Source organism: Megalopta genalis, unplaced genomic scaffold (genome assembly GCF_051020955.1).
Source record: "Megalopta genalis isolate 19385.01 unplaced genomic scaffold, iyMegGena1_principal scaffold0143, whole genome shotgun sequence".
In the NCBI taxonomy this organism is placed as follows: domain Eukaryota; kingdom Metazoa; phylum Arthropoda; class Insecta; order Hymenoptera; family Halictidae; genus Megalopta; species Megalopta genalis.
In genome coordinates, this window is record NW_027476212.1 from 365,459 (window position 1) to 386,485 (window position 21,027).

Consider the following 21,027-nt stretch of genomic DNA (forward strand, 5'->3'; position numbering starts at 1 on the left):
TAATTTCCACGATACCGTCGTCGTCAATTATGCCGTCCGGAGTTGCCCCCAAAAATGGTATCTCTGCATCAATGAAGAGACCGCATTTGCGGATTTCCACGTCTTCCTCCTTCGCAAGTTGTTCGCGGGCAATATTCTCACACTGCCGACCATATTCAATGGCAGGCAGCTGCAATATGTTTGGATACAGCAGTGACTTTACCAAATTTCCACACTTGGTTGTTTTCCTTCGCCGACACACTTTGCCAAAGTTCGACGCTGTAAGTAATTTGAATCGGTATGTATGCCACTCGTGGCTTTTATTTTGTTCTACCGTATCCCTCTCTATTTTCTTTCGATTCGTTTGCCAGTCCTGCAGCATCTCCATGTGCCTTTCTTTTTCAAAGCTAAATAGATGTTGCTCCATATCCGGTTTCTCTGCGCTAACTCCATAATCCGGGTCCATTGCTGAACAAAACGGGTTTCTCACCTTCTTCGGAGACTTTCTTTTCCTTTCGTTTCCTTTTTCATTAATGCCTTTCCTTCTTTCTTCTAATTGTTCTATCAATTTCGGCGGCTTCACACTCTTGCCCTCTATTACCTTTGATATTAGTTTTTGCGTGTTGTGCTGTACAACAGCAGCTGCACATCTCGCAGAATATGACCCTCTCTGGCCCCAATTTAACCTTTTCCCACCAGTATATTTTGCAATGATTGCATTGAGGTTCTCAACTGAATTTTTTGTAGTATTATGTAACAAACTTTCAGCATGAGCCATCAATGGACGGAAGATCTCATGCATCCGGTTATATGTGCCGATTTTCTTGAGATGCGGTACCAAGTTGTCTTCTCCCGTGTTTTCTGGGCGGTCGCAGAAATATCCTAGTCTTCGACACTCCTTGTGCTCTCCGAAAACGTGGCTAGGAATATTTAGTAGATCCGTTTGCAAATTTTTTATTTTTTGGTGGGTCGGAAGATTTTCCTTCGACCTGTAAACTGCAGCCTTCACAACATCCGTGCGCAGTCTACGAATGTTATTTTCCACGGCTTTTCGATAAATGCCAGGTGGAGTCTTCTTTACAACATCTTTCAGTTTGTTGCAAAAATTGCGCAATAAATGGTTCGTGCACTCAATCTTTTTCACACGAACCATCTCTGCCTTGTATGGATCACAATCCAAAATCCTTTTATATACGCTGCTGTCGCCATCGGCAATCAATATATTATATATCAGACCTCTTTTTTCTATGCTGGTCTGGAAACCCTCAGCAATTGCAGCACTCTCCATTCTCGTGGATGTCTCATTTCGTCCCCAGTTCTTGAAGCATCTATGTTCTCTGGGGCTTTCCTTCCTCTTCGAAGCGTTGTGGCAAATCAAACACACTTTATTCTTCACACCTGCAAATAACACTTTTTTGTGTGGTATCCCGCTATTGCACCAATACCGGACAAGGAGTCATGCCTTCCAGTATGGTACGATCTTTTCATCCAGCTGCCGTCAGCCACGACGGGGATGAAAGGGATACCGGAAACTGAAACGTCGCCTCTTCGGACGGCTAATTGTTTCTCCTCTTCTGCCGCTGCTAGCATTTCTGCTTCAGCAAGACTCACCAAATCTTCAACAATGTCGTCATGACGTCTTCGATATTCCGTCCTTGACATGCATGGAATGTTCATTGTTGCAAACATTTCTTCCATCTTTGCGTAACCACCTCCAGAAGTGATTGCAGCGAGGGTCGTAGTATAATTCAAGTCCATTGTTTTGTTGTCTGCCGTTTGACTGTGCACTTCCGCTTCATATTGGCACATCTTGCACTTCAGAGTTATCGTTGCTAACAATCCCGAGCGCTTCATCCCGATCACTTGCAAATGTTGCGTGGTACATTCGAACGTTGCCGAGTGGTACCCTATCAGTAGTACCTGCTCCACCACGAACCGGAAGTCCGTTATGGTTAATCCTTCATCGATGACTGGCTGTGCACATGATTGCTCTTGCGTTCCTGGCTCGATGATGAAATGGGGCATTTCTTGACTTACCTCCGCTGCTTCGATCTTCTCGGTGCGCATCTTCCTTGCCGCTGCAGCTTGTTGAGTTCTATAAATGCAAAATATACAAACAAAAATAAAGGTTTTCAAATGAGTACTATACCGTTCGATCTAAATAGATAGATATTATTAATTAAATAATGTGAGCCAGTCACTGTGCCGTTGCAACCATTTCGAATCATAACCTGGAGTAAGCCGTTCAATCTTTCCATTTTAATTGAACACTTGCAAATGATAACGATGACAATACAAGTAGCAACGATTTGTTGCATAGCAATTGAATCATATTGAACTGTTAATTATATGAATTAATTTGCTTTGTTGGAGTGAGAACATATATATATATATTATTTTAATTGCGGCTAAAAAATTGGCTACAAAATATTTTTCATACATACAATTTATGAATTCATCTAAAAATTTAGATAGTTTTCATACGAGTGACAAGTAGAGATTAATTTTTAATATTACATGAAAGTTTGAATAAGAAATTTAAATTAAATAATGGTAAAAATTCAGTGCGCCGGCACCAACGGTTCGACTGCTGTTGTTCGTTAATTTTAAGAATTTTTAGGGGCTGCAGTTATCTCGATGGTAAATTTTAATAATTATCTGGGTTGAATAAATTTATGCGAACCGTACAAATCGCACGTCGCTTTCATTATAAATGGACTAAGTCGTAACGGTGTAAAAGTATGGGACAATGTTTTCATTAAAATTTTAGTTTAACAATAAGTGTTTCATTAACATTGAAAGGATTCTGAATGAGGAAAATTATATTATTTGCACAAATTATAAATATTATTGATTTCTTAATTTAATACATTTGAAAAAGGGAATTACATGATTATAAGTTATAGTATTTATTTACGAATAAATTTAATGATTTTAAAAGGTGTGTGCGTGTGTTGTAGAAGAAGAAAGTAATATTAGTATAAGTAAAAGTGATTTTTTCGTACTTTTTGTATCAGGGTTAATTAAAATAAAGTTAGTGTTTTTAATTATCTCGAAAGTAAAAGAGTTAATTTAATATTTCTGTTATGTATCATAATAGTTATTAATAATGAATTGATGAGTTTATGTTGGAAGAAAATCCTAACTTTGGCATTGTTAGTTGTTACATTTTTTATTGGAATCTTTTTTTTTTCTTTTCTTTTTTACGGATTATTCTTTCATACTTTTAAATATATTTATTCATTTATCCTACATCAAATTGAATTGGTTAGTTTAGGGTATTCAATAATAATTGAAATAAATAATGCTTCATTGTCGTATAAAGTATTAAAGTCGTGTAAAGAATTAAGTTTAGATTTATGGTGATTGAAGATTTAAATTTTTATTAATATTAATCAGCAAAATTAAATGATTTGTATTATGACAATTAGACCGCATTTCCACGGTGGACAGTCGCATGAATTGGGGAAAACCGTAATTCGTTTTTTATGGCCATAAATCCGGTCGACGGGCTAACGATGCATACTGTCAATGTCGTACTAAGAGAAAGAAACAGTTGTGCATTTGTCGTAAATTATGTTGAGTGCGAGCGGCGATTGTGTCGCGCCTTCGACTGACGATATACACACGACCAGGCACTCGAGGCCCCAATAGTGTTTGGTTTCCTGGATCGCAGACAAAATATATATATATTGCCGGGTAAGTGGCCGAGGACTGTCGCGTGGTTTTCCACAGATCAGTTTGTTTTTCCTTTAGAGAACCGCAAGCCTCCTGATAGGACATCCTCGGTTGGCGGGCGGCGGGTAATTAAACCAGCGTGATCTGGTACACCCGCCGCCCGCCTATTATCAGCTGCTCGGGGGGGGGGGGGGGCTCTAGGCGTGGGCGCACACGCCGCACCCCCCGCTCGCGGCGACCCCGCTCGGCAGCCTCCTTCTGCAACATTACCTGTTCGCAGAAGGCTATGGCTGCCGCCCATTTTGTCGGGCTCTCCAGCATGGCCCCAACTAAGCTGGAGAGAGCGAGGTCGCGACCAACTTCCCTACTTAGGACTCGGCGCAGCACTGAAAAGGCGGGGCACACCTCCAGTGTATGCTGCGCCGAGTCCTCCTCCGCGCCACAGTGGTGGCACACCGTCGTCGCTTCCCGACCGATGCGACACAGGTAGACACCGAAGCAGCCATGCCCGGTGAACACCTGCGTCGCACGGTAGGAGAGCCTGCCAAACCGCCTCTCCCGCCACGAGGTGAAGTGCGGCAGGAGAGCCCCGGGGACGCGCTCGGCGGCATGGGAGCAAAGCTCCGCATGCCATAGGCGAGCGCTAGTCCCCGGGCCTGGAGCCCGAAGCCCTCGACCGCCTCCTGCTCCGGCGGGTCCCCCCGAGCCCGGCCAGCGATGCATATGCGCCTATAGACATAGGCGCGCATCGCCGCCTGCAGCTCGAAGGGAATTTCTCCCGCCAGAGCAAGCGCCGCCACGGTAGACGTGGTGCGGTAACCCCTTACGAGGCGAAGGGCCATTTGCCTCTGAATCCGGCGCAACAACAATGTGTTGCGCCGGTTTGCCCTCACGGACGGCGCCCAAATCGGGGCGCCGTATAATGCCATGGACCGCACCACGCCTAGGTATAGGCGACGCACCATATCGCACGGTCCCCCGATATTGGGCAACAGGCGGCCTAACGCGGCCGCCGCCCTCTCAACTCGGGGGACGAGGCGGCCGAAATGTGCTCCGAACCTCCAGTGGCTGTCGAGGATCAATCCGAGATACTTGATCTCGGACTTCACCTCGACGCAGGCTTCTCCAACCCAGATCCTCGATCTGGCCCGTGGCCGAGACCAAGGCCGTCCAAACCAGACGGCCTCGGCCTTCTCCGGGGCCACCTTCAGCCCCAGATCGCAGATCCTCGCGACGACGGCTGCCACCGCAACCTCCGCTCGTCGGATGGTCCTCTCGAAGGTGTCCCCGACGGCGACCACTAATGTGTCGTCTGCATAGCAGACGAGAGTGGCACCGTCGGGCAGGGGGGCCTTCAGGACTGCGTTATATCCCAGGTCCCACAGGAGTGGTCCTAACACGGACCCCTGTGGGACCCCGCAGTCCACTTCCCTCCGTATCGTCCCATACCGGCCCGGGTATTCCACCCACCTGCCCCGCAGGTAGGCCCCGATCACCCGCCTCAGATAGGGAGGCACCTGGTGTTCAACCAGGGCCTCCCTAATGGCGGACCAGGGCAGGGTGTTAAATGCATTGACGATGTCGATCGACACCGCCACGCACACCCCGCCCCGTGCCACGGCATTGTCCGAGAGGGACTTTAGACGGTCAATTGCATCGACCGTCGATCGCCCCTCCCGGAAGCCGAACTGGCAGTCCGCCAGATCGGGGCCAACGCGGGACAGGTGCCTGGCGAGGCGGGCAGCAATGATCTTTTCAAAGATCTTGCCCACCTCGTCCAGGAGGCAAATGGGCCGGTACGCGGAAGGAGAATCCGCAGGCCTCCCATCCTTCCTTAAGAGGACCATCCGACTTCTCCTCCAGAGGTTCGGGAACACCCCGGACCTCAGGAGCCCGGAGTAGAGGCCTCTCAGCCTCTCGCCCAGGACGCTCATGGCAAGCAGCCAGACCCGGCCGGGGATACCGTCCGGCTCCGGGGCAGTATTCTTGCCCCGAAGCCATTTGACTACCCCGGCCATTTCCTCCGGCGTGACCTCCAGATCCGGGGACCACTCATGTCCCTCTAGCTGAGGGACGGGCCGGGACGCCTCCCCGCTGACGGGGAATAGCGCGTCCACGACCCGTCCGAGCATCCCCGGATCCAGGCTCTCCGTCACAGGGGGCGCCCAGGGACGCAATCGTCCCATCGCCATTTTGTATGGGCGCCCCCATGGGTCTCGGTTAATAGTGCCGAGAAGGTCCCGCCAGGCCTGGCTCTTTGCCTGCCTGATGGCCAGCTGCAGGGCGACCACCTTCTCTCTGTATCGCCCATACAGCTGGATAGCCAGCTCCACGTCGGAACGTCGTCGTCGACGGGCGCGGGCGCACTGGCGTCGCGCGCGAACGCACTCTGTGCGCAAATCCGCTATCGCGCGCGACCACCAGTACACCGCCTACCTCGGGAAAACCCTGGCCCGGGGCATGGCGACGTCGCAAATGGACGTCATTGCGCCAATGGCGCAACCAATGGGCCTCCCTTGTCCCGTCGACTGGCCCGGCCGGTGTTGCCGGCCAGGCCACGACGTGGGCTGCCGCCATCAGAGCGTCCTGGTCGAGGCGCTTTAGCGCCCACCGCGGCTGAGGCGATCCCTCATCAGCGGGGCGACGTCGGGGTGTCGATGGGGCGGCGGAAAGGCCGAGAACAATGTACCTGTGGTCTGATAGTGTCTCGACCTCCTCCGCCACCCTCCACCCCGTAATACAGCGCGCGGCGGGGGGCGTTGCCCATGAAAGGTCAACGATGGACCCCCCATTGTGCCGCACGCACGTATGGACCGAGCCCGTGTTTAAAAGACGGAGCTCGAGTCCCGCCGCCCAATCAAGCACCTCCCGGCCCCTCGGGTTTGTCCTGGGGGAACCCCAAGCCGGCAACTTGGCGTTGAAGTCCCCCAGGACCAGCACCGGACGGGGCTGGCAGCGGGAGACGCATCTCCCCACCCCGTCCAGATACTGCTCGAACTCCTCGAGGGACCACCTTGGAGGTGCGTAGATCGCCACAACCGCGGTGCCGCCCCAGTAAACGGCCAGGTATCCCCGGCCGCGCTCGATAACGGAGCACGCCGGGGACCCCGGCCGGCCTGCCCATACTATAACGGCGGAGCCGCTCAGGTCCCCCATCCATTGTGGATGGTCGGGAATCCTGTACGGCTCCGCCGCTACGGCCAACCCGGCACCCCGCTCGGCCAGGAATTGCACCAGAAGGTCCTGTGCCCTGGCCGAGCGGTTCAGGTTGGCCTGTATTATAGGGCCCTTGGGCCCCATTATGGGCAGGCCTCTACATCCATCGCCGCCGCGGGAGCGACGGTGACACCTTTTGGTGCCACCTTCGGCTTAGTTGCCACGGTGGCCGCCGCCTTGGCCACCGCGGTTTTCCTCCCCTTGCTTCCCCTGCCGCGTTTCGCGCTGGCAGGGCACGCCCGGCCACCGTGGCGGTGGCCGGCCGGCTTGCCTGCTCCCGCACAGAGCGGGCAGTTAGGCTTCGCCGTGCAGCCAGCCACCTTGTGGTCCAGACTGCCGCATCCGAAGCAGCATTCGGACCGGTCCTCGGCCGCAGTGCATCGCTGCCTAGTGTGGCCTAGGCCAAGGCAGCGATAGCACTGCAGGGGCCGGGCGCTGAGTGCCTCGACCGCCGCCTGGGTCCAGCCCACAGTAAGCCTTCCCGCAACCGCAACTTTGCGTGCAGCCGCAGTAGGGCACTGGACCCAAAGGGTGCCAAGTCCCGAGGGGGAAGACAGGATTTCGCCGGTCCTCACCTCCCCCTCGTCGCACCCTCCCACACGGGCAACTGCCGCGGCAACCTCAGCCGGCGTGGTCGAATCGACCAGGCCGCGCACCCTAAGGTCGGTCTTCTTTACCGGGCGCGCGACCTTCACGCCGGTGCCTGCCAGCGCTTCGGCCACTTTCGTGGCAAGGGTGGTGGCTTTGGCAGCCCCGTCGGCGCCGGGGATCTCCAAAATTAGAGCCCCCGTCACCGCCCTCCTCGGCTTCATCGAGACAATGCCAATCTCTGCCAGGTCAACTTTTGACCTGGCAGTGGCCATTGCCTCGGCATACGTCATAGCCCCGCCGGCCGGTACCGTTATCGTGACGGCAGCCGTGCGGGGCGGGCGCGGCGGCAGGGGAGCCCTCTTGGGGGCAGCCGGTGCCACCCGTTTCGCCGCCCTCCCGGTCGAAGAGGCCTTGGCAGCCGCCGCAGGTTTAACTGCGGCAGCCGCCTTTTTGGCCTTTCGGCCAACAACCTTCGACCACACCTCAGTTGGAGGTGCGGTGGAGGGCGGCGTAACAGCAGAGGCAGCCCTCTGCTGTGGGGGCTGCATCTGTGCCGCCTTAGCGGCCGCAGCCCCTCCTCTATTGCCACCCTTTTTCCCCCCTTTCCTGTCTATCGACAGGCTGGGGGTGGATGGCACGGGTGGCACCGACCGCGGATCCTGCACCCGCGGGATCAGCTCCCTCCTGAACGATGCCAGCTTGGCATCGATCAGGGGGCCGATCTGTGCCAGCAAATTTGCTGGCACCGCTGCGGACGCCGGCAAGGGCTTCCCTCGCCCAGGGCGTTGGAGCCCTCGGGCGCCGGCGCTCAGCAGCGGCCCTGTGCCCCCCTCAGGGGCCGGCGGCGGAGGCATCTCGACTGCTGCCGGCCTCGTTTCCACCGCCTGACGGAGTCGGGCCACCTCGGTCCGCAACTCCGCCATCTGCTCCCTAAGGAGAGCGTTTTCCGCTTCCAACAGCCGGGTGGCGTCGGAAGCTGACCTCATTGTCAGCTCCGCAACGCCCGCCCGGCTGTTCAGGGCCACCGCTTGCAGGATCCGCACCGTGACTGGCCGCAACTCCCTTGTCGCATTAGAGATCTTGGCCACTTCGGCCAGGCTCTCCATTATCGACGCCGCTATCTCCCGCGTCGGACGGCTGCGAAGATTCGCAGCGATTTCCACCTCGTCCGGAAGCGGGTCGACCGATCTCCCGGGCTGCGGCCCCGGGGCCACCGGGTCAAAAATTGCCGCGATGAGGCCCCTGTTGGCCTCCGTCAGCTTACGTTTCGCCTCATAGAGGCCAACGTACTGACCAGTAGTCGGCGGTCTTCCCCTCTTCCTCCCTGTTGAGGAGCCAGAGGCGCTTTGCGAAGAGCGGTGAGAGGAGACCGAGTGGTCGGACTCCTCTCCCCCATCGCACTCGCCAAGGTCCACAGCGGACCTCTCTCTGCCGCGTGTTGCGGGAAGTTCCCGCAACACCGACCCATCCATGCGCTCGAGGCGCACGCTAGCCACGCGCGCCTCCTTCTCCCTCTCGTTTCCCCCCTCCCCGGTTTTTTTAATTTGTGAACAATCCATAGTTGATCCCACGAGAATGGTCGGAAAAGAGGTCACCCCGGGTAGAGCCGCCATACCCGGGGAAGGCTAATACGCCCGGGGGGTCGCCAGGTACCCCGGGGTTGTCCGCTAACGATTGGTGCACCCACCAACCATAGCTGGCGCTTACTCCAGCTACGCCCTCTTCACCGCGCAACACTGCTTGGGGCTAGGGATTTTTTAGAGAGGTTGTCATCCTCGCGGCCCGGCCGGTTAAGGCAAGACCCCCGTTCCTGTAAAACATGACCACAGGTTTACGGTATGTGTCCGACTTTAGTTGGCCCCTCACCTCAAGCCACTCCGGCTAGGTAGAACCTGCCAGGGAATAAAATCCCCGCCGGCACAGCCTTGAGGATCATTAGGGCACGAAGCCCCCCCACCACGACAAGGTAGCGGACACGGGGGGGACCATCGAGATAACTGCAGCCCCTAAAAATTCTTAAAATAACGAACAACAGCAGTTCAACCGTTGGTGCTGGCGCACTGAATTTACCATTATTTAATTTAAATTTCTTATTCAAACTTTCATGTAATATTAAAAATTAATCTCTACTTTTCACTCGTATGAAAACTATTTAAATTTTTAGATGAATTCATAAATTGTATGTATGAAAAATATTTTGTAGCCAATTTTTTAGCCGCAATTAAAATAATATATATATATATATATATATATATATATATTCTCACTCCAACAAAGCAAATTAATTCATATAATTAACAGTTCAATATAATTCAATCAAATAAACCTAAATAAAATAAATTATATTATTACAATCATAGTACTAATTAACTATAACCCAATTATTTATTTCTAAGAAAATTACCCCGTAACTGTATATTAGAAATCAAATTCAATTATTCAATTAGATAATTTCATATCTCTCGAACCGAGAAATCAAAATAAAAATTATATTCAACTCTATTATAAATTAATCCCACATATAAGTCTAAGTTCTAATATATAATATTATATTTTTTAAATAATAGATACGTACGATAAATTTTGATTGAGCTTAGATTTGTGCTACATCATTACTGAACTCCAATGGCGCATTAATATTATTTGACTTCGTGATAGTCAGAGATAACCACAGCTTGCAACCGGGTTGAAATTTTGCGCAGCTAGGTTTTTGTTGACCGGTGGGCCGTATTGCTATGCAACAAATCGTTGCTACTTGTATTGTCATCGTTATCATTTGCAAGTGTTCAATTAAAATGGAAAGATTGAACGGCTTACTCCAGGTTATGATTCGAAATGGTTGCAACGGCACAGTGACTCTGGCTCGCATTATTTAATTAATAATATCAATTTATTTAGATCGAACGGTATAGTACTCATTGAAAAACCTGTAAGGACAATTTTGACCATCTTGAGTCGGCTACGCTCTTTGCAGAAGATTGAAGAGAAAACGTTTGTTGCAAACAAATGCAGAATACGTATTGAAATAATATCTGCAGTGGGCCCTCACCGTGGGAGGGAATGAATTGTCGGACGCGGAAATTGTAACCTTCCCACCTGTGTGCCGTACGCGGCCGGGTCTCAAGGACCGCTCGTAAAAGCAACGAGTTCCAGATCCTCGGCCTTCTAATTTCTTTCTTTAGGGACACACGAAGGCAATCAGCTTTCTTTACGACAATAATCCTAAAATTTCCTTTCGACCCCATCTGTTCGTCAAACAATACGAACATACGTCCATACAACCGGGAAAGCATTTGTACGTGACGAAGATCCCAAGAAAAAGGAAGGGATATCTCGATGTCAGTGCTTTCGATGATACAGAAATTTACGTGAAATATAAATAACGTATAAATGACACTAATCAGCTACTTCGACCCGTCGATTTTGTTTTACAACTTCATTCGAATGATTGAATATGGACTACAGCATATGTCAATATCATAAAAATCCGAGAAATGAAAGTACAAAAGCGAGAAAGCGAAAAAATGTATTTCCAGCAGAAATGAGAACTTCTTACCATTTAAATTATATCGAAACATATTACCGAAATCATAGTAACGAAACAAAATGCTCACTTACCTCTCCTTCATAATTTTTCTTTTGCTGTATCTTGGTCTGGTCAAGGTCAGGTGTTTCGATGCACCTCCCTTCATACATCTGAACAATTGGGAAGAAACCACATCCTCCCAATTCATTGAATTCACAACCTTTGGCATCGTTTCGCTACACTTTTGAAATTGTTAAATTTATCTGTTTCTATTGTTTCCAATGAAATGTAGTAGAATAATGCCGAATAGAGTAGAATATAAAAGTAGAATCAAAAAGAATAGAATTAAATAGAATAAAATAGAATGAAATAGAATGAAATAGCATGAAATAGAATGAAATAGAAAAAATCTAAAATTATAAGAAATAGAAATCGCACGCTTTGCACTCCTAGACCGTATCACTTGGAGAACAAATTACGATCGAACGCGACGTAAAAACGCAGGTTATGCTTGCGATGCTACCATTGGACATTGCCATTGGCACACAACCAATGATATTATTTGAACAATTGACAGACGACCAATGATATTACTTGAACCCTTGGCAGACAACCAATAATATTATTTGAACAATTGGCAGACAAGCAATGATATTATTTCGAAGGGTCGCAGTTTCATTCAACGTTCAAGTCTTGCAGATGTAGGATTACATGTAAGTACATACAATTTCTGTTACATAACCATGGTAACGAAGCCTCTCGCATTCCTAAGTAATTGTAGCGAAGCAAATGAATCATTCCAAGAATGTAAAAAATCTTATATAATAAACAGATATATAAACTATGTATATATAATATTATTTAAGAATACTAAATGCAAATTAGAAATGTGCGTAAACGTTTGTAGAAATTTGTTCTAGTAATTGTAGCAGTTTATTTTAACACACATTTCTAATTTGCATTTAGTATTCTTAAATAATACTATATATACATAGTTTATATATCTGTTTACTATATAAGATTTTTTACATTCTTGGAATGATTCATTTGCTTCGCTACAATTACTTAGTAATGCGAGAGGCTTCGTTACCATGGTTACGTAACAGAAACATTTGCGGCTGGTTGCTTGTTGCCACGAGATATCTCGTGAGCCGTCCGCAATGTGTTAATAATATTACTTTTTTTTTTTTAGAACCATGGATAACATAACAAACCAAATGGAAGGTATTGTACTGAACAACACGGTCACAGCAGCGGAGGCAGCCTCCGCAGCTACAACTAACGCAGCAGCGGAGGCAGCCTCCGCAGCTACAACTAACGCCGCAGCGGAGGCAACCTCCGCAGCTACAACTAACGTCGCAGCGGAGGCAACCTCCGCAACAGCTGCAACCAACGCAGCGGAGAACACCGCCGAGTCGCTGGACTCAATTCTGGCGCGGCAGCGAGAAATCGCTGCCGCGTACGAGGTTGGGAGAGCTGTAAGTATATGCAATATATTTGTAAAAAGCAGAATGTATAATTATAATATATATACTTCTATTTCTGCTGTTATGTTACAGTCGCAGTGGCGAAATATATTAGGCCAGCTGGCTCGAGGGACAGCTAGGCCTAACCTGGCAAACCTAGTTGCTGCTAATGTAAGTAAATAAAAAATACTTTTATATATAATTTAATATAGTAATATATGTATAATAACATAATAATAATAATATATACTTATACGTTGCAGAGAGAGCTGAAAAAGCTATTTAAAAAAACTGTCTATGGCCCCCAAAAGAGGGGCAAAAAAGGGGAAAGAGGAAGAGGAGGAAGAGGAGGTAGAGGAGGAAGAGGAGGAAGAGGAGGAAGAGGAGGAAGGGGAGGAAGAGGAGGGAGAGGAGGGAGCGCGAAATACATCGTCAATTTTTATTAATGTAATGATTTTGTTTTAGTAATATAATAAAGTAATATAAGTAAAAGTGATTTTTGTACTTTTTGTATCAGGGTTAATTAAAATAAAGTTAGTGTTTTTAATTATCTTTTAATTATCTTTTTAATTTGAATAATTCCATGTACGAACAGAATTCAACGAATGATTTGCAAAGCTGATTTAATAATAAATAATCGCGTTAAGGGATGTAAAGCATTTGTTTATTAGAGAGATTCGTCGTAGTCTTCGCAAAGTACCCATGCTGAACTGCTTGCACCTTCCGCAGCTTCATTTTCAATTTCTCTTTCAGCATCACTTTCAACTTCACTGTCGCTCTCTATAATTCTAATTTTTCGCCCTCTCACACCTCTTACTGTATCACTATCTTCACTGGATTCGTTCGTTTCACGGCGTAATCCGTCGGAAATCAGCGTAATTTTTTCATCCAAAGCGGCAAAATCGAATTCGTCCGAACTTGAGCTGATTTGTTCTTCCTCCATATTTTTAGGGCTCAAACACTTTTTAGCTACTATTTTTACTGGCAAGACTGTTTCAAGCGAATGCAACGCTGAGACTAACTAAACTGAGCTAAGATTTGGCTACAATGCCAGTCAAGCCTAGTCCACGAAAGTATTTCCGAGAAAAATATCTTATCGCTCATCGTAAATAAGCAGATCGAGTTACAAACGACCATAGCGGCGTAGCAGCATCGCTCGAGTTGACACTTGCCGCAAGAGCGTCCCGCAATTTGAGACTTCAAATCAGCCGGGTGCCGCAGCAGCGCTGCCCGAGGTGACACTTCAAATCGGCCGGGCGCCGTATCGGCGCCGCTCGAGCGCAAAGGATTAATTTTAATTCATTCTTATGAATAAAACATAATTTTTATCATTCCTGTTATTTATTTTACTTCCGAATTGCTCCATCACCCTCACTTTTTTAAATAAACGAACTATATACATAAAAATCTTAACCTATACAATAATAAATGTCAAGAACCATAAATAGAAATAATACCAATCAATATTAAAATTCCTACATCACCAACCCGATTACTTAAAATTGTTAGAGTCCCAGAATGTTACGGCCAAGTGGCCAGGATTTATGGCAGGGGCCATGTACTTGGGTACCCGGACGGTATGGGTCTGTCCTGGCCCGTTCCCGGGCACGTGCGGCACCGTCATAACGTCTCCTGGTCCTTGGCCTCCATTACGGTCCAGTCAATTACGGTTGGGTCTGGCATTGTTCGGGCACGTAGGCCCATCAACGCGGGATGTCTAGCAGGAATTATTTTGCCACTCTCCCTCCTAACTCCCGGCCCACCGTTTTGGGGCAGTCTCACTGGATTTGGGATTACCGTAATTCCTTGCCGCCCACCCTAGGTTAAGAGAAGTAGGGAGGACCGAGGTGATATTAGGCATGACTCCGGTCCTCTAGAAAACAGACAAAACAGACTAGCGGAACAGACAAGCGGGACAGACTAGACAAGACAGACTAGCGGAACAGACAAGAGGGACAGACAAGAGGGACAGACAAGAGTAGAGACAAGACAACCCAGTCAGGAGAAGAACCTCGTCAGCACCGACGGTTCACTACACACGAGGCCACAAGGGACTCGCTACACACGAGGCCACAAGGGACTCACCACACACGAGACCATAAGGGACTCACAAGACAGAAAAACCATATTACTCGGACGGCACACCACGTGCAAACTTCTACAAAGCTCGACGCTCACAAGGAGCACCACGAGCACTAACACAGAATTTAATCCATTTTTATTTTGATAATAAATTAATAAACAAGATGAAATAAACACCAATCCACCCTAACTTCGTGACAACTGTTCGTATCAAACAAGATGGACGTGCCAATATTCCAGTGAGCAGTTCGGGAGTTGGACATCTCGATTCAGAAAAGTCTAAGCTGTTGGGCTTCGGTTGTAGAAATGACCATTTCTTTATTATTGTTGAGATATTTACAATATTCGACGAGCGTTCTTGCTGCAACTGCCGCGCCGCTCACGACTGCCCCGCATGCCACCTTCCCCTGGTCTAGTGACCTAGCGCGCGGCAGAATATCTTCGTGACAACTGTTCGTATCAACCAAGATGGACGTGCCAATATTCCAGTGAGCAGTTTGGGAGTTGGATATTTCGATTCAGAAAAGTCTAAGCTGTCGGGCTTCGGTTGTAGAAATGACCATTTCTTTATTATTGTTGAGATATTTACAATATTCGACGAGCGTTCTTGCTGCAACTGCCGCGCCGCTCACGACTGCCCCGCACGCCACCTTCCCCTGGTCTAGTAACCTAGCGCGCGGCAGAATATCTTCGTGACAACTGTTCGTATCAACCAAGATGGACGTGCCAATATTCCAGTGAGCAGTTTGGGAGTTGGATATTTCGATTCAGAAAAGTCTAAGCTGTTGGGCTTCGGTTGTAGAAATGACCATTTCTTTATTATTGTTGAGATATTTACAATATTCGACGAGCGTTCTTGCTGCAACTGCCGCGCCGCTCACGACTGCCCCGCACGCCACCTTCCCCTGGTCTAGTAATGGTCAAAATATTTGGAATGGAAGTATAAAACTATGTAATTTGTGTCGATCGGTATTATCGACTGTAAGTAACTATACCGGCAAGCTCGCTGTGGTGTAGCTTGTTGGTTGGAAGAGAACTGTGACGCTAGTAGTGAGAAATGTCGGCAGCTCGAGTTGGTGTTTCGGATACAATTCCTATCAACTACTCCTGTGTCTTAATTAACTAAGAAATCAACTGAAAATACACTCCATTGCCTTTGTACGTGCCTTATCTACTGGGCTTCGGTTGTGAATTTTCGATTCGAGCTCTATATCTCTCGATATTTACGAAAAACTGTTAGCGGCGGCCATCTTATGACGTCATGCTCGTGAGATTGACACCACTCTGGCCGAATATTGCAAATATCTCCGCAATAACTGCAAAACGGATATTTCTACATCCGAAGCCCAGTCGTTTAGTCTTTCCGGAATCTAAATTTTCCACTTCTGAACTGCATACTTCGATATTAAAGCGTCAGTTTTGGTCGATAGAAACCTCTAAAACTAATATACGTATATGGTTTTCTTCTATGTGTGGGTCGTCATAGTGTGCGGCGACCCGTGCCCTTAATCCTTAAAATGAACAAGAGGGATAATAAAAGAAAAGGAAGTGAAGAAATCGCCAATAAAAGTACATGTAAGAATGATTTAACAAATGATTCATGTTCTGATTCTAAGGAAACTAGTGATTTTGAAATTCCTTTGTACAAGTGTATGAATAAAAAATGTGTCATATCCCCTTCATTAGAATCAATAGTGAATACAGTAGCTGTACCAGAACCAAAGCAATCGAAACGTAAAAATGAATTTTCCTGGACCCAGAAAGATTTCAAACCTGTAATTCACAAATTTAATAACAAGAATAGTGGAGTTAAAGCAAATATAAACAGTAAATTAACTATTCTCGATATTTTTGAAATTTTCATTTCGGAGAGAAGATCTTATATATAGAATTCATTATTGAATTCATTATAGAATTCATTGTTGAACGTAGTAATAAATATGATGAAAATGGCACAAGAAGCAGTGTACATAATTTTGTGGCACCTGCAGTTCCCGAAATATATCATTTTTTGGCCGTTGCTATGATAATATCACAAGTACGTAATGTATCTTTATCAGAATATTGGAGTAAGGACAAGCTGATAAGAACAGAATCATTTGGTGAAATAATGTCAAGGGATCGATATATATTTTTATTAAAGATCATGTATTTTTGTAACAATAACATTGGAAATGATGATCCAATTAAGAAAATACGTCCAATCCTTGAAAAATTAAAAACATCCTTCAAAGCAGCATTTTATCCATTTGAAAAGTTATGCATAGATGAAAGTTTGCTATTGTTCAAAGGAAGAGGTTATTTTAAACAATATATACCGTCAAAAAGAAGCAGGTTTGGGATCAAATCCTTTGTCTTATGTGATAGCCAGACAGGCTATATTGAAGATTTAATTCTATATTGCGGGGCCAACATGATAATATCTGAAGATGTACCATCAACATCGATAGGAAAGTCTGGCCAGATAGTAATGACGCTTCTAGAATCGTATCTTTGAAAAGGTCATACACTCGTGACCAATAATTGGTACAGCAGTCCGAGTTTGTTCTTACTGTTACATAAAAACTTAACCAACGCATATGGAACAGTAAGAAAAAATAGATTGGGAAAAAATAGGTCGGAGTTAGATAAAAAGATAAACAAAGGAGAATACATATTTCGTTCAGTAAACAATGTATTAGCGTTGAAATGGATGGAGTAAAGGGAAGTGGATGATTTTCGCCTATCATTGTCCCAATATGATTGAGATCGACAAGATAAACTACGTAACAAAAGAAGAAATAGTAAAACCACAATGCATACTTGATTATAATAAAACAATGGGGACGGTTGACAAAGTTGATCAAGTTTTATACACTCTAAATTCTACCAAAAAAAGCTTAAAATGATATAAGAAATTCTTTTTTCATTTATTCGATTTAGCGGTGTATAACACATTTATATTATATTGTATCTGGAAGAAATTTAATATTTCGTAAATTTCATTTAAATTTAATAAAACAAATATTAAGAAAATACAGTTTAGATGAAACTAATGGATATAAATAAGCCTTTTCGTTTAATGCCAAAGTGCAAGGAAAAGTGCAAGGCGTAAATGTGTAGTGTGTGTAAAAAATGATAAGGATAAGGACACATGCAAAAAATGTAATATAGGATTATGTATTCATCCATATTTTGAAATGTATCACACGTTATTATATTATTAAATTTGGTTATTAAATATGGTAAAAAAAGTTTAAAATTAATGTTCACTTCAAGTAATATTGGTTTAATGTAATATAATTCAGTATTTTGAATATTTTAATATACTTCCTCTGAAATGCATGTCCAACGAAATACTTCGCCGTACCCAGTGGACATTACTGTATATTTACAACCTGGATAACATTCCGTTACCGATAATTTGGGCCTTGGAGAAGGACGCTATCGACCATATTACACATCTCTTCAAGATATGCCTCGCCGTTAGATACTTTCCCCGGTCGTGGAAGGACGGAAGACTGGTCTTGATTCCCAAGAAATCAGGTCCTGATTACCGACCTGCCTGTGGCGACCATTGTGCACTTTATCAAACTTCGCCGAGGCATTCGAGTACTGCCTCAAAGAAAGCCTTATAGCCAAGATTTCTTTTGCGAGTAATCAATATGGCTTTTCTAGTGGTAAAAGCACTGTTGATTCGGTCAACAGGCTGATGGACATTTGGCACTCTGCCAAGAGGAGAAACATGCACTGCGTCCTAATGGTCTTGGACGTTAGAAATGTGTTTAACGCAATGAGATGGATCAACATACTGAGAACCGTGTATCGAAGAAACATCCCTCCCCGTCTGCTCGAGCTTCAAGCACTACATCGTGGAATGGAGAGGCAGCGTTATGGAGCAGATACCGGAGTATGCGGGAGTTCCTCAAGGCTCTGTTTTGAGTCCCTTACTTTGGAACTGCCAATACGCCGAGTTGTTGGATACCAGGCTTCCGCATGAATGTAGCCTTCTTGGTTTTGCTGACAACGCGGCTCTCATGGTCTGCGCCAGTGACATTGAGATCGTTAAATGTAAGGCTCCTACTGCTTTGAGCTATATTAACCCATTGACAGTGTATCCCGTGACGGTCACGGGCAGAGCGTCATGTACCGTTCAGTATATCTCGTGCCACGCACGGGCAGGGTAAGGCGTTCAAACTGTTTAGTCTAAGACTAAGGCTAGGTTCTTTGCTTTCTCTGTTTTCTAAGATTATTTTAACTGATGGAGACGTGATTTAGTTTTCAATTCAGTATGCCGTCGACTTAGAAACCGATCACACAATACTTCACGCCATAATTTGGTGCTTCATCAGTTCTAAAAATCGTTTTTGTGAATTATATAAAATTGTATTTTTGTTATCCAACATAGGTAGTACTAATTAATAGTAGTGACTCGTTAATCATAAATGCCAGTGATAGTGATAATCCAGTCTCAACCGATAACAGTTCAACTTGATCAGAGAAAGCAAGACAAAACAATACAATTGACAATAATTTCGAATATAATTTTGCAAGAATTGACGGAAATAATATGCCTCCTCCACCACCAAGAATGCATTTATCCAGTTCTCCGTCCGTTCAAGTAAGAAATGACAGCGGCGATGTACTAAGCTATTTTGAATATTTCTTTTCTCCAGACTTACTGCATTTGATTGAAACCGAGACAAATAGATACGCACGTGACCACAAATGGCAACATGAGAATCACGCGTGGCACAACAAATGACAAGATACTATCGTAAATGAAATTTACGTATTTCTTGTACTGCATATCTTGCAATCCTTAGTACAAAAGTCCATAGTAGAATGGTACTGATCGAAACGGCACAGCATTGACAAACCGTTCGTGCGAAATATTATGACATACGACAGATTTCGGTTGTTGAAAAGTTGTCTCCACTTTGTAGACAACAACATAAAGATACCACCAGATCAACCAAATCCGAAACTTCACAAAATTTGGCCTGTGTTCAACCGCATCAATCGCTCTTTTGTCAGCAATTGCACCAAACTAAGATCTTTCCGTAGACGAGAATTTATTATTATACAAAGGCAGATTGGAATGGAAGCAATACTTGCCATTGAACCGATCCAGATTCGGAAACAAAACCTTCATGATTTGCAAGGCAAACGCGGGATACATCTATTCTCAAATTATATATACTGGGAAGGGCACAATTATAAATGAAGAATATAAAAACTTATCGCAACCGACAAGCATCGTCCTGACTCATGCAGAACCATTATTGGATAAAGTATACCGTATTATTACGGATAACCACTACGCATCACCTGAATTAGCCAGCATATTACTCACACGCAATACCGACATTTAAGGGGCCGTATGGCAAAATAGAAAACTCGAACAGTTATAAAAACTGAAATTGAAAAGGGGGGGACAAAATAGCACTCCAGGACGGAAAGATCTGCATTCTAAAGTGGAAAGATAAGAAGGATGTTATAACATTATCAACAATTCGAACGCGGATATGACAACGGTACAGAAAAACAGTGAGACGAAAATAGTTCTGTGACGGCTACCTCCAGACCCGCTAGCAGATGGCCCCTCTTCCCGTAAGTAACCGATCCGCCTCAATTCGTATATATACAGACTTCGTCCTTCCTACCGACATCCCAACGTCTAAGGCAAGGGCTCGCTAGGATAGCCTTACTGATGAGTCCTCTAGCGGGCCCCGGACGAAACGTCATCCCCTCTCCTTTTCTCTCTAACAGCAGTCAGATCACAACCGCCAAAGTTCCGAAGGCTGTATCCGATTACAATTTTAAAATGGGAGGAGTAGACAAAGCTGACCAGAATCTAAAATATTACTCCACAACAAGAAGCAGAGGCAAAAAATACTATTATAATATTTTTATACACCTTCTTGACCAAGCCATATGGAATGCATATATACTGCATAAAAAGGAAGGTAGAACCATGACTCATGTTCCGACCGAATCGCGGACCGCGGGTCAACGCACGTTCGACTTTCGAGGTACGCCGTCTCGCCGTTTTTGTCGAATAAACGGCGAGGCGGCAAGACAATAACACGATCGACGTGCGTTGGCCTGACCGTCAAACGCTCGCCTCGGCCGAAATGTATACGCGGTGTTTTTGCCTTAGGAGGCAATGACCCGCCTTCGACACCTGACGATGCTTCTCCTTGAACATTGGCCAGGTGTCTATATATACTGCCGCAAATTTGATAACGGTTGGATTTTGGTAGACAACGTTATTGCATATAGACCAGTATTATTCTGCGCCCTTGCGCCCATACGAAGCCGTGCTTCCATTTTATAGTCTAACTGAAGCCGTGCTTCACTTTGCAACAAATTCGTAGCCGTGCTACACTTGATACGTCGAACGGAGCCGTGCTCCAAGAATTGTAAACCGAGGACTGTGGAGTCCAAACCAATAAATCGTTGTCGTCTCCTCACGACTTCCGGCGGTTATTTTTGTGCCGTGCGCAA

At 46.0% G+C, this 21,027-nt stretch overlaps 1 protein-coding gene across 1 annotated transcript; it reads right to left on the reverse strand.

Annotated features, from left to right (window-relative positions):
* Positions 1–573: 573 nt before the first annotated feature.
* On the reverse strand, positions 574–11,686 carry LOC143262566 (uncharacterized). Its single transcript, XM_076528203.1, has 2 exons — positions 11,083–11,686; positions 574–2,074 (listed from the first exon to the last, which is right to left on the reverse strand). The coding sequence occupies exons 1-2, from the start codon at positions 11,217–11,219 to the stop codon at positions 1,372–1,374; spliced, it is 840 nt and encodes a 279-aa protein (XP_076384318.1). The 5' UTR covers positions 11,220–11,686; the 3' UTR covers positions 574–1,371.
* Between the last annotated feature and the right edge of the window lie 9,341 nt (positions 11,687–21,027).

What these genes read in the sequence shown, in the direction of transcription:
- LOC143262566 (XM_076528203.1), bottom strand. Translation starts at nt 11,219, where the DNA reads ATGCCAAAGGTTGTGAATTCAATGAATTGGGAGGATGTGGTTTCTTCC. An exon ending in AGAAAAATTATGAAGGAGAG is followed by an intron (nt 2,075 to 11,082) that starts GTAAGTGAGCAT and finishes TTGCATTTATAG; the next exon opens with AACTCAACAAGCTGCAGCGG.